Below are 12,447 nucleotides of genomic sequence, written 5' to 3'. Positions count from 1 at the left end.
AAAATGTCTTTGTTAAGGTTTTATTTAAATGGCAAAAAAGTCTGAAAATCACCTTTTTATAGCTACCAATCTATTTGAAATGCTTCTTGACTTCTGATCCTGTTTTTCCATTGCCCTTTCCAAATTAATGGTTCATCTTTTCTTCTGAAATCCCTGTTTGACTATTAAAAGCTGAATTATTACCAGAAATGGGCAGAAGGACAAGATGAGTAATGAGGGAGCAATCTCTTGTTTATAAATTGATCTTTAATCAGCAGTTTAGGAAAGCAGACTGAAAAATAAATCAAGTCAAGCATGTTTTCAAAGTGTAGCTAAGCATGAATGTCATTCTTAAAAATTAGCCTCACAGGCAATGCTTTAGGACTTTTTTTTGTCCTCGAAAATAAAGAAGTACAAAAATTGAGGTGTTTCTAGAAGATGCTGTGAAGTATTGGGGAGATCAATGAAATGTGCTACAGAGAAGCAAGAAAAATCATCAGATATTCAGAGTATTTTAAACAAGGGTTTTATTTGTTGGTAGAACTAGTAAAACAGGCAATTAGATCTGTTGTAAAGTTTTTATTCTTCTGTTGTTACAACTTGGGCCTACCCCCACGGACGTATCAGGATATGTAGAGCCTGAGGTCTATCCTAGCACCCTGTACCAGCTACCCTTATTTCAGACCCTGGCCATACTCCTTCATATGTCTTACCACACAGAGTCCTTTCTCCTCTCTCCCACTTTGTTCATGTTCCCTTAGATCAGTTCTATCAGCTGTTCCTACCAGGTCCTGTGGATGCCGGTTTTTTCCCCCTTCCCATGCAGACCTGCTGATAGCTTTCTTGTTCCCTTCTTCAGCACAGCAAGACATTCCATGGAATTAATGCTGTCCCCTAAAATTCTGTTTACAGGAGTACTTGAATATTGGTTTGTTTCCAATATTCAGAATACGAATCTTTAGGAAAACCCAAGTCAGCAAAACACTTGTTCTTAAAAGGATGGAAGGACACCGGGATAGGGAGCAATTGTTTGTAATGGTTCTCACATGCTCAACAGAACAAAAGGTCTCTTCTGTCTGCTTATCTGTCCTTCATTTTTTGGAGAGCTCAGAGGAGTCCTCTCACGAAACTAACCTGAAATTCATGCAGAGGCCAGCAACAGGAAGCTGTATGTGTGGTTCTTTTGTCTTGCTCCCAAGTTATTTTGGTCCAGTATAGCAGGACAACCCTCCCTAAAAAACCTACAGAATACAATTTCTTTGTGGATGGCAGGGAATTTTTTTAGCTCAAGTATGAGATTAAGAGGACGGGTACCTTTGTTTTGGCTTCTATTTAGTTCCCTGGCAGACTTGTTAAGACCTTAGGCAGTGATTTTATGCTGTCCCATAGTTTCATCATCTGCAGAACGGGACTACTAGCCTATCTCCTGGGATGCCAACAGGATTTCAGGAGGTCGTTGCACGTGAAAGCATTACATAGAATTACTGCTTGTTCAGGAGTTCTGAGGAAAGCATGGGGTTGGGCCTCATTTCTGGTCTGGTAGTGAGTAAACAACGTCACCATTCTTACTTCTCTCACAGTAGTTTGAGCCTCTAAATCAGATTTTAGGATACTTTAACACTGGTTTAATACTCAGGCACTTTACTGTATGTAGCCTTTAAAGGCTAAGGGCCGTGTCAAGCAGTTCTTTGTTAATAAACCAATTTTACCACAGCATAGAAACCAGTTTGCAGTGTGACACGTTTAGGGCAGTTGTTGCTTTTCAGGAGGATATATGTGCAATGAGGACTTGAAAGCCAAATTAAACTGACACATTTTTGTATTCGCATGCATGATGAATTAGATTTTGCTTGAACTTTCAGACCTCTGTCCTGGGAAGAATGGGTACAGCTTGCTTTCATGAAATTCTTTTTTGGGAAAATGTGCTGGGTCTGTATTGGATGTTCTTTCGCTGTGTGTCCTTTTGTGCTTTAATTTTAACAGTTTAACATCTTTTATATTCAACCTAATGTTCTGGAGAAAATCTCTTGACCACTTGGTAACTGAAATCACCTTTTTTAAAACCAAGCTCTTGTCCTCCCTCTACAGGAGAATTTGCAGCGTTCAAGTAGCCACAGCACCATGGCAGCACCCACTCTGTTATTTAAGTCTTGTGTTCCTACAGTTTCTTAACATCAAAACTCTATTCTGCTCTGCCAAAACCTAAAGTAATTTAGAAAAGATATCTATAAGCTTAAAAGTGGAGCAGAATGGAACTGCCAGTCCAACACAATGGGAAAAAGTACCTTTTTGGGAACCAGAATCCTCTGCTGCCAGTGTTTCTCCTTCAACACAAACCACCACGTGCATTCGGAGACCCGCAGTGGCTGCCTGTGCCGCTGGCATCATTCCCAGGAGAGAGGAGAGGGCGCTCGTGGTGTGACTGTGGTGCTCGGGCATGAGGGGATGGAACTGCTGCTGCAATTTAGGAGACTTGCTTTGGATGGTCTGCCGGTCGGCTTTCTCCCTCTAACAACGTACCATCAGAGGCTGAACATCTGATGAGTGCTAATTCATAAGAGTTATTCTCCGTTCTGATCTGTTTTTTGTTTTCTGGTGTACTCACTGATTTACAGACAAAGCAGTATCCCCTTTTCACTGTAGTACAGCATCAGACACCTGAATCTGTCTGTATTACTGGGTTTTATTCCAGTAAAACTCAAAGTGGGGTGTGGGGAGCTGGAGAAGATGTTACTCTAAAGGCGAAGAGGTTAATCTGAAGGAAAAGGGGATGCTGCTGCACCTTTTTTTCAAATTTACTTTATCACTTCTTCAAAAAACAAGCAAGAACCACCAACCTTAACCTTTTCCCTTTTCCAGTATTTTCTTGGTGTGTGCGTATACAACATCTTTTAGAAGGATTAGGAAGATCCTTCTTTTGTTGGTCCAGCAACAAACTGAAGTTTTAACAACAACAACAACAAAATGTAGCGAGATTGTCCTCTCTTTTATTTTATTTTTTTCCTTTTGTATCATATGATACAATATATTTATCAAGGATGCTACCACAGCATCTGAAGTCTGTAGAATTCCTGATACAGACTGTGAACGGTGTATGTACCTACTTTAAAAGTTTTATTTTAAACGAGGGTGCAGGTTAATGCCAGGTACCTTACCAATGTGTAATGCTTTCATAAATAGGGAAAAAAGTTCTCAGGTTGAATTGAACACAGATACAAAACCCCCCTAGAATTAGACATTCCGAAAATTATGTTTTGGTACTTTCAAGAGCTTTTTTTAAAGGATTTTTATCCTGTTAACTAAGCGTCCTCTGATAAGTGTGTGTGTAAATGTGGAACATCTTGTCCTAAGGGCAAGTTGTTAAATCGAATCGAAACGGTACTTGCTGGATCCACGCTGACTACTTCTCCTCCCATTGCTTTCTTCCCTGCCATCTCCTCCCTTCTGTTTGTCTTTCCCTTTTGTACACTTTGCAAACTAGGATGAAGGTGGCGGTATCTCCCTTAGAGTGCTTTGTTTTCCTGTCCTCCAATCCTGGTTTTCAAATGGTTGGTAGCTTTTTGACAAGTTACCCAGTCAGGGAAAAAAAAAACAACTCATAAAGTTCTGCACATCATTTACCTCTAGTAGAATATCTTGTGATGTGATCTGTTTGCAGAGTTCTCTGGTATGTGGTATTACATGTAAATTATTTGTACAAAGGCAAGTCAGACCACATTAGAAAGAAACTCAAGCTCAGACAGAAGTTTTCAGAATTTGATTCATATCTGCCCTGTACCACTCCAGATGAGGCAGGAGAACCGACCACCCTCTAGCAGGGAGGTTCTTGCTGGGGGAGTGGGAGGGTGTTAAACAAGGTCATGACAAATAAATGAAGGAGTTAAATGCGTATGAGTGTGATGTCCGTGCTAAACATGGGTGTATTGAGTGAGGAGACTGTCCTTCCCTTTCTAGGAGGGTTGGACCGTTTCTGTCTGCAGAAGGTTGCTCCCAGGAGAAGGGAGGAACGCACATGGGTAGTGGGATGTGCTTTTAAAACCCTGGAGTTCTGCGGTGTTGCTGGTAGTCTATGTTTGTCAGTAAATATTTACTGGGGTTACAGGGACCGGACTAATCTGAAGTGGGAATTAGAACTGAAATACTGTGTATTCATATTAATTCCACAAACATTAGCAAGACAGCAATAGTGAATGACTTAATAGTCACTACAAGAATGAAGTGATTCATGTTGGTACATGAATAGAATTGATTTTGTGTACAGGATGCATTTTAAAAAGAAAAAAAAGCACAAATTTTTTCTTGTCTGCTGTGGGTCTTCAGATGCTGTAAGGGGGTTTTCCTTCTTGAGGTTGGCAGGAATTTAAATAATAGCAATAGCCACTTTCCAGTGTGGAGCTGCTGATGAGTGAGGGGCAGTGTGCAGAGGGGTGGAATCAGAGTGCTTCCTGGTGACCATCTGAGGCCGGTTCCCAGGAGGAGGAGGGAGCCTGGAGCTGCTGGGGTCAACGGGCAGGTGAGAGCCGTTATGGATACGGATTCCCAGGGGGTGTACCTGGTCACAGCTCGTTCTCCTTCCACCCCACGCATCGCTCCAGCCCCTGTATGGGCCGTGGCCTAATTTGTATATGTCAGGAGTACTGGAAATTCATATTCTCTTGAAAGAAACTGTTGTTGGAGCAAGTATGTACAGGTGGTTCAACAGTCATTTGTTTCACAGAGCTTGTTAGAAGCCCTAGTTTCCTTCCACAAGGTCATGTTGGCAGAAGATAGTCTGCTAAAATACAACTGTTTGGAATTTCATTCTATCTTTGCTTAAAATGAACTTATTCTTGTGAATATTCATTACCCATTAGTCTACAATATGCTTCTTGAGCCCATAGGAAAAGCACAAGGAAAATTGCTATCCTTGTCCATGCAAAGCACTTTATAAGTAACACATGATCTTTGGGGTGGTGGGTTGTTTGGGTTTTTTTTAATGGGTTTGTTTGTAGTTTTATTTTTCTGGGGGGTTTTGTTATTTGTTTGTTTGTTTTCCCTGAGGAATGTGCAAGTTGTTCGGCTGCTGTTTAGAAAAGTCCTTTCAGGATGCATTTCTACTGGTCTTCACCCTTTGTTTCCCTGCAGGTAGCTGTAGCAATGTGTGTTTGTCTGTAAGAGAACCCGTGTGATGCTCATGCAAAACTTTGAAAAAATTTGGTTTGTAAATAATTGGGATTCTTTTTTTCCCATCCATCTTTTCCTTGGAGAGTTTTTCTGGATGTCTTGCAGGCCATCAGAACCAGTCCTGAAGGTGCCCTGTAGATGTTTAGTGAAAGGGGAGATAAGAGCAGACAAGAACCGAGCGCCCTGTGTAGCAGTGGGGTGAGGGAAGTAAAATGAAATGGCCAATACATTCGAGCCTGTTACACCACGTTTCTTAAGCTTCTCTGTGGTGTCCCAACCAGCAGCACATGTCATGGTGTGGAAGTGTCAGTGACTATTTTGGGGGGGTGTGTTGGGACCAGCATCGAAACAGTCGCGCTGCTTGTAGCTCTGCGTTACTTGCAAAACTCCCAGCATCCAGTCCCAGGGATTCATGTCTCCATTAACCACACACACACCTTCCCCTCTCCCTGTCCTTTTGCATCGCCAGAAGAGGCCTGTTCTGTGCTACATCTTCCCTGTCAGATTGCTTCCTGCGCTGTGTTTGCTGGTGGAACGTTGTGGTGGTTTGAGCAGAGAGGCCTAGTGGGTTCCCTGGTAATTTCAGCGTGAAGGCCTACGTGGCCCCTGATACAGTTAGTCCGGCCGTTTTGTTCTCACTAAACTCATGACAGGTCATTAGATGAATCCACTTCTACTTTTTCCACTGAGATAAAATCATCTTTTTTTGTACTTGAATGCTCTAGCAGCAGAATGCTTGAGGCATCTCGCCATCACTTGGATTACTGTGTGCTTGCTAGAGGCAGAATTTGGCCTTCATGGCATAAAATGAATGAAATGCTGACTGTTGGTAAGTACCACGTCTTTCCACAAATGTCCAAATGGCAGGGGGAACACAGCGAAGATCATACATAAACAGGCTTGGTTTGGTGTTTGCCTGATGGTGTAGATGCATCCAGCATTTCACAGAACACCTGGAGAAGCCAGATCCCCAGGGACCTCACAACCAAGTGCAAGTTGAAGTGCTGATAGCCAGAGGGGCTAAATTCAGGGAAGAAGCATGTAGACATTTCACACTTCTGCAGCCTTTAGATTTCATTCCCTTCTTAACTGTGAGTGCAGCATGTGTAGCACAAACTCTTCATAGTACTGTAGACAAAGTGTCTTCTGTCCATTGGGAGGGAAAAAAGCATCACCAATAGCACAATGCGACAGGCAAAGCTTCTCGGTACAGCCAAGTCCAGTTACGAGCAGTAGCATGAGGGGACTCTTAGGACATTGCTTTGAGGGTGCTGGGGGCAGCGTTCGGTTTTCTGTTAATGCTTTTTAAGTAGAACATCTTGAAGCCAATTGTCTGTTTACTACAGCCTTGTTAACACGCGTTTGCACCTCGTATTTGTTTCTAAAGCTCTTTCTTCATTGCTTCCTTCCTTCTTACCTAGTAACTAAAATCATCAAAGGAGCAGAGCAAAGGGGTTAAAACTTTTTCCTTGTGCTTAAGTTGAAGGATGCTAACACAGAAGCTACTCAGTCAGCACCAGGAGGGCAGTAAATAACTCGCACTGTGGAAGGAGGAAGCTGTTTAAAAACTGCAGAATATAGAGGAGTACACCCAGAGTGAATTCAAGTGGAAAACGGGCATGTATCTTTTCTGTAGGAAAGAGAACTACCAAGATCCTCTGTTAAATGGTTTGTTTACATTAAGGATCCCCCAAAAGAGTCTTTGCCAAATGATCATGTGCCTTCGCAACCTTACTAAGTACAACAGAATGTAAACCAGGTGCTTTGTAACTAGAGCCGTGGCTTTGGTTTACTTCTGATGCGGTAGTTCTGCACAGAGCTGTTACTGTAGGTAGGCAGTTAGGAGCTGGTAAAGTTAGCAAAGGAGCAAGGAGGGCAAAGAGCGTTCCCCAAAATACCTGTGATCATTTCAAAGCTAGGAATTGAAGGATACCTGATCCAGTTACAGTAAGCCTGCTGCTTGAAATCTGCTCTACTGAAAGTTAAATGAGGTTCATTGAATTTTAGTAAGTCCTCCTCCCTCTCCAAAGACAGAGATCTCTCTTAAGAAAGTTAACAGAAAGCTCTGAAGTCACCCAAAGTTACACTGTCGTAGCATCAGGAATGAGACAGCAGATGAAAAATCAGAGCTTTATGAGGAGGAATTAATGGCTGGGTCTCACGTAATCAAAGCCCACGGGTATCAGAACGTGCAGTTAATTCCCTGGCCCAGAAAGTGCAATTAATTTGGGAGTTTGGAATACCGACAGGTTTCCGGAGCTCTTGCAGCTGCTCAACAGCGCAGGCTCCTCTTCGGCGGTCGCGCACCGCTATTGCACGCTGGCTGTGGGAGAGGGTAGGTGTCGTGTCAGCCGAGGGACAACCAGTGTGCTTGAATGTGGTTTGTTCAGATTTCAGACTGGTTATGGAGATGTCTGGCAGCACATATGCACCAGTGTCGTATCTAACCCACTCGTCCATAAAGGATGAAATAATGGGGTTTGGTATTAGTGCTTTTTCAGCTGTTTTCCTTTTCTTTGGGGCAAAATTTTGGGCATAATTGTAAATTGTAAAGTTATGCCTGAGTGCACAGTTCCTACAAAATGCCAGACCAAATTTTAATTTGGTTTTGTTCCTTTTAGAAAGCGAAGTGTATAAACGTTTTAGTCATGTTCCAGGAGCTGCCTGGAATCATCGTACCTACCCCAAACTCTGCATTAAAGATACACGTGAGAAGAGGGTGTTTTGTCTGCTTTTAAACAAAATCACAAAGAAACCCTTTCCTTAAGAGAAGGGAGCTGACGGGGGTGTTTAGAACCTTCTAAACTACCTAAGCATTTGCTTCACAGCATCACAGCAGCAGTGGGTTCACCTCATCCAACCTCCTTAGGAGCCGACAGTGGCCTGTCCAGTCATTTTGTCTGATTTATGGTGTTTGCAGCAGCTGTACTTTAGAATAACCCTTGTGTGGCATTTACTTTTGAGTGAGTAAAACACAAAAAATACCTATTGTTTTCTTTTTTTGTTTGTTTGGGTTTGGGAAATGGTTGGGGTTTGTTTTGATGGATGCCATTCTGTGTTGTGTTTCTTCTGTATTCACCCTCATTGGAAAGGAAATGTGTGTGTTCGGGAGCTCAGTGGAACGTTAGGAGAGGAAACAAAGCCCACCATCTGGGCACAGGTCTAAGGGGGCAAAATGGACCAAACTTGGGTGTTGGGTTATTTTTGGGATGAGGGGGGGTTTTGAGGGCATAATTTAAATTAACGCTGTCTAAAGTAACCTGTAAGTGCAATAAATGTGCTTTTTTATTAATTCCAAGCTGTGAACCTTTAGGGGGGAAAAAAAAAGAAAAAAACTACAAAAAAATCAACAGCAAACAAAATGCACATCATTCCTTGAGCCTTGTGTCCTACCTGCCTCCCCTCCCTCCCCTCAACTGACAGAAACCTGACAGTGGCCAACTTGCATGTGGTGGCAGCCCGAATTAAGGTTGTTGTTCTTCCAGTCTCATTTGCTGGGACTGGGGAAGGTCCTGCCCCCTGCGTTACCACCTTTGGGATGCCGTGCTGAGCTGTGCTGCTGGAGCAGGGGTCTGCTGCCATTTGGGATGCAGGAGACACCCCAGCTACGCTGTGGGCATCCCGACCATGAGCACAACACTCCTCCTGGGTGTGACTTCCCTCCCTGCCCTGTCTCAGTCCTAGTGAGGGTCTCCCCGCGCCGGGCAGGCGATGGTTTTCTCTGGGGCGATGTACAGGCCATCGGGCATGAGCTGCCCTGTTGGCTCCCCCTTGCCCTTCATCAGCACACACATGCAGGCTGGCTGCCGTTGCCTTCTGTGACTCTGCCTTGTTTTGAAGGAGCAGGAATACGTGTTTGTCATCTGCTGTGCATTACTTGCACCATCTCTCTCTCTTACTTGGGCACGTGCTGCTTTTCCCAGCTTAGGAAAGGTTGCAGCGCTCTTGGGGGGGCGGTTCCAGGAGAGGCACAATGTGTACGTTTCACTAAAAGGTGGTGGAAGGCGTAGCACCCACTGGTCAGACCCTGTGGGGGGAGTAAGAGAGGACTGGCTTGTTTAAAGTTTATAGATTCACAGATCTATATCCTTTAAACTTGAATATTTTTATATGTAGTCAAGACAATGGCATTACCTCATAATACAGAGGCTCGTTTATGAGAGGCAAAGTATCTAGCAAGGAGAGGAAAGGGAAACTTGTATACAGATTTGATTTCTTTTGTTTGTTCCTTAGTGCAATGAAATGTCTGTCCCACCAGGTTAAACTCTGTGCTTTTTCTTTCTGACCACCCGAGGTCTGCGAGGGGCTGACAACTGCAAAGTAGAAGGTCCAGTCTGGTTACTTAAAAAAAAAAAAAACACAACACCACACAACCAATTGTGTTAGTAGATTTCTGTAGCTGCTTTTTAAAAATCTACAATGGAGCAATTGTTTTGAAACTCGTATTTATTTTTAAATTCATAACAAAATGTTTCTTTTCGGTTTCCTGTTACATAGGCCATGGCAACTCCCCTTCTTTCCTTCTCAAGTTTCCCCTGTAATTGCCAATACAACTTATTTTTCTTCTTTGTTCCTTCCCCCTTTACTTTTGTTGTCCCTTCATTTGTACTTTGGAGTTTTTCTCATGTAAATTTGTACAATGGGAAATATTGTCCAGTTTGGTTAGAGAGCATGGAGACTTAAAACCTATTAAAATTTGATAGCTGAATTCAGATTGAAGAAAACTATTTCTGTGTAAAGTTATTTAAAGAACTCTGTATTATATAAAAGGCAAAAAGTTCTATGTACTTGATGTGAATATGAGAATATGAGAATACTGCTATAATAAAGATTGACTGCATGGAAAAGTCTGAAGGAGATTGTTTATCATGCAATTCACAACTCTTCCTCCCTGTGAATGCCTGGAAAGCAGAACCCCTCTTCCTTACACTGCACCACTGTGCTTCACCAGGATTATTCTGGACTTCAGTAACACCCCAGAGTCCTTCCCCCTCACCCTGGGGGAAGCCTGGCCCCACTCTGTCTGGGTTCTCTTCAAGGTAAGGCCCCTGGTTTTTATGGCAGCCTTTAGTCCAGCTGTGACCTGGTGACAAGGTTTCAGTCTGTATGTTAGCTCCTCTGCAGTTCTAACACGGACACAGTTTGGTTCCCCCCCACCCCCCTCCTTTCAGTGGGTCTTTGGCAGAGCTTTAATGAAGATGTTCTTACCAACTCTGCCTTCGTGCAAGTTTTAAATCACTGCCTGAACATGGATCTATCTCTGGCACACGGGGTATCAACCAAACCTCGCAGAAGCTGGAGTGGCCGCAGGTACCCCCAGTCATTCTCCAGACATCCCACAGCACGTCAGACCACAGTACCAGGTAGCTCAGTTTGTTTACAGCTTTTATTGAACGGACTGAGGGGCAGCCACAGCTTTGGTTCTGGCGGCCTCTCCAGTTCCAGGGACCTGCAAGTAACAGAAGAGAATCCTGAGAACCTCCTAACCACCAAGTGCAGGGGGAGAACCTCCTTGAGTGTGCCCGTGCTGCCTTCAGTGGCAACTGAAGCTTTTGGTTTGAGAGCCACAATACAACACGGCATCTTGAGGGGGGTAATTGAAGGATCAGCAACAATGAGAGGACTTAAACCTTTAAGGGGACAGCTGCACCGCCCTCTCTTAAAACACAGAGTGCATATCCCCAGGGTTAAGTGATCTCGGGTCTGCAGAACAGCACGAGCAAGTAATTCTGAACGGTCAGAAGTCACACTGCAGCTCAACAACGAGCCCGTCAGGCTCCAGGCGCCTCCTGCCGAAGCTGGGCTGCCCGGGCTCGAGTACTGGGGTACCGGAGAAGGCCGCGAGCAGCGCAACCCCCGTCGCGCGCAGCGCTGGGAGCGCACGAGTCGTTTCCGCCCGTGCGGCGCCTGCAGCGGCACCGCGAGCGGAGGCAGCAGCCGCCATGCCCGGCGCTGGGTCCCGGCCGGGGCCGTTACAGCTCAACCCCGGCTCCGCGTGGGCCGGTGCCTCCGTCCAGTGCGGCTCCGGGCAAAACCCAGCCCGGCGGCCGGGGCGCGGCGGGAGACTCACCCGTGTGCGGCCGGAGGCGCCTATTCCTCGTCGTCCGGGGGGATCCCGAGCTCCTCGTCCGTCCAGGCCGCAGGGTCGGGGTAGGGGAAGTGGCCCTGGGAGAAAGGCACGGTCACAGCCCGGCCGAGGCCCCGGCCCGCCGGGCCCCGCTCCCCCGGCTCCCCAGCCGCGCCGGCCTCACCAACACCATGTCCGAGTTGTGCCAGAAGTGCCAGAGGATCCAGAACCACATGAAGCCCATGAGGATCTCGCTGTGGATCACCTGCCGCCGCGTCAGCTCCGGGAACTGCCGGTACCGCGGCTGGATGTCCACCCCGCCGCCCCCACTGCAACAGACGCACAGCCGCCGCCTCGCTCCCTGCCCGGCCGGCACCCGGCGCCGCCCGCCCCGCTCCCCGCGCCCTCCTACTCACTGCCGCAGCCCGGTCACGCTGTTCCTGGCCCGCAGCAGCCGCCCCGCCGAGCGCCCCAGCGACACCAGCATCTCGCCAGCCCCGCCGCGCCCCCCTCCCGCAATGTCACCCTGCCACCGCCCAACAACAGCCGCGGCGATTGGCCCGCCCGGCGCCTACCAACCCCCGGCGCGGAAGGGCCGCGGGACAGAGCGATGCAAAGCGCCCTGACCCGGGCGGCGGCACGGAGAAGCCCCCGCCCCGCCATGCTGCCCCCGCCCCGCCACACGGCCCCCGTCCCGCTCCGCCCCGCGGGTGGGCTCGCCGTGACGGCCCGGGCACCCCTACTCTCCCTAGCACTTGGGAGCGGCGGGGCGGCACCAACGCACCGGTGGGTGAGGTCCCCACGAGTCCCGAGAGTTCGTGCGGCCTGTGGAGGGCGCAGAGTGACGTCCTCAGTCAAACTGGTCCTTTCGGAGAGGGGGGGAAGGTGGCGCCGGCTGCTTGTCTTTAAGGAAGGGGCTGAAGAAATAACCCAGCCTCTTCTCCTCCTCCACCCCCCCCCCCCCCCGACGGCCCAAGTGGTCCAGCCCACAGCGTCCGGTTGCGCAGCAACGGGGCCCACGCGCGGTATGTCCCGAGCAGCCGCGGCCGCGCCTCCCGCCATGGCGGCGCCGGGCGCTGGGCCCCGCGCCCCGGGCCTCACCTTCGTGGTCGGGATGCGGGCGGGCGCCGCCCCCGGGGCCAGGTTCCTGAAGGAGCGCCTGGTGCGGAGCCTCTTCCGCCTGGCCGGCGGCCCCACCGTCGCCCTCTTCAACGTTGTGGCGTTCTCTGGCGAGGCGA

The 12,447-nt window shown here is 47.4% G+C and overlaps 1 protein-coding gene across 1 annotated transcript; it reads right to left on the bottom strand.

Moving 5' to 3' along the window:
- Positions 1–10,510: 10,510 nt before the first annotated feature.
- On the bottom strand, positions 10,511–11,744 carry NDUFB2 (NADH:ubiquinone oxidoreductase subunit B2). The gene is made up of 4 exons (XM_084265635.1): positions 11,626–11,744; positions 11,394–11,538; positions 11,213–11,307; positions 10,511–10,591 (listed from the first exon to the last, which is right to left on the bottom strand). The coding sequence occupies exons 1-3, from the start codon at positions 11,694–11,696 to the stop codon at positions 11,233–11,235; spliced, it is 291 nt and encodes a 96-aa protein (XP_084121761.1). The 5' UTR covers positions 11,697–11,744; the 3' UTR covers positions 10,511–10,591; positions 11,213–11,232.
- Positions 11,745–12,447: the final 703 nt, after the last annotated feature.

Source organism: Gallinula chloropus (genome assembly GCF_964237585.1).
Source record: "Gallinula chloropus genome assembly, chromosome: 1".
Lineage (NCBI taxonomy): Eukaryota > Metazoa > Chordata > Aves > Gruiformes > Rallidae > Gallinula > Gallinula chloropus.
The sequence above is the reverse complement of the archived record's forward strand: the minus strand, read 5'-3'. Positions and strand labels throughout refer to the sequence as shown.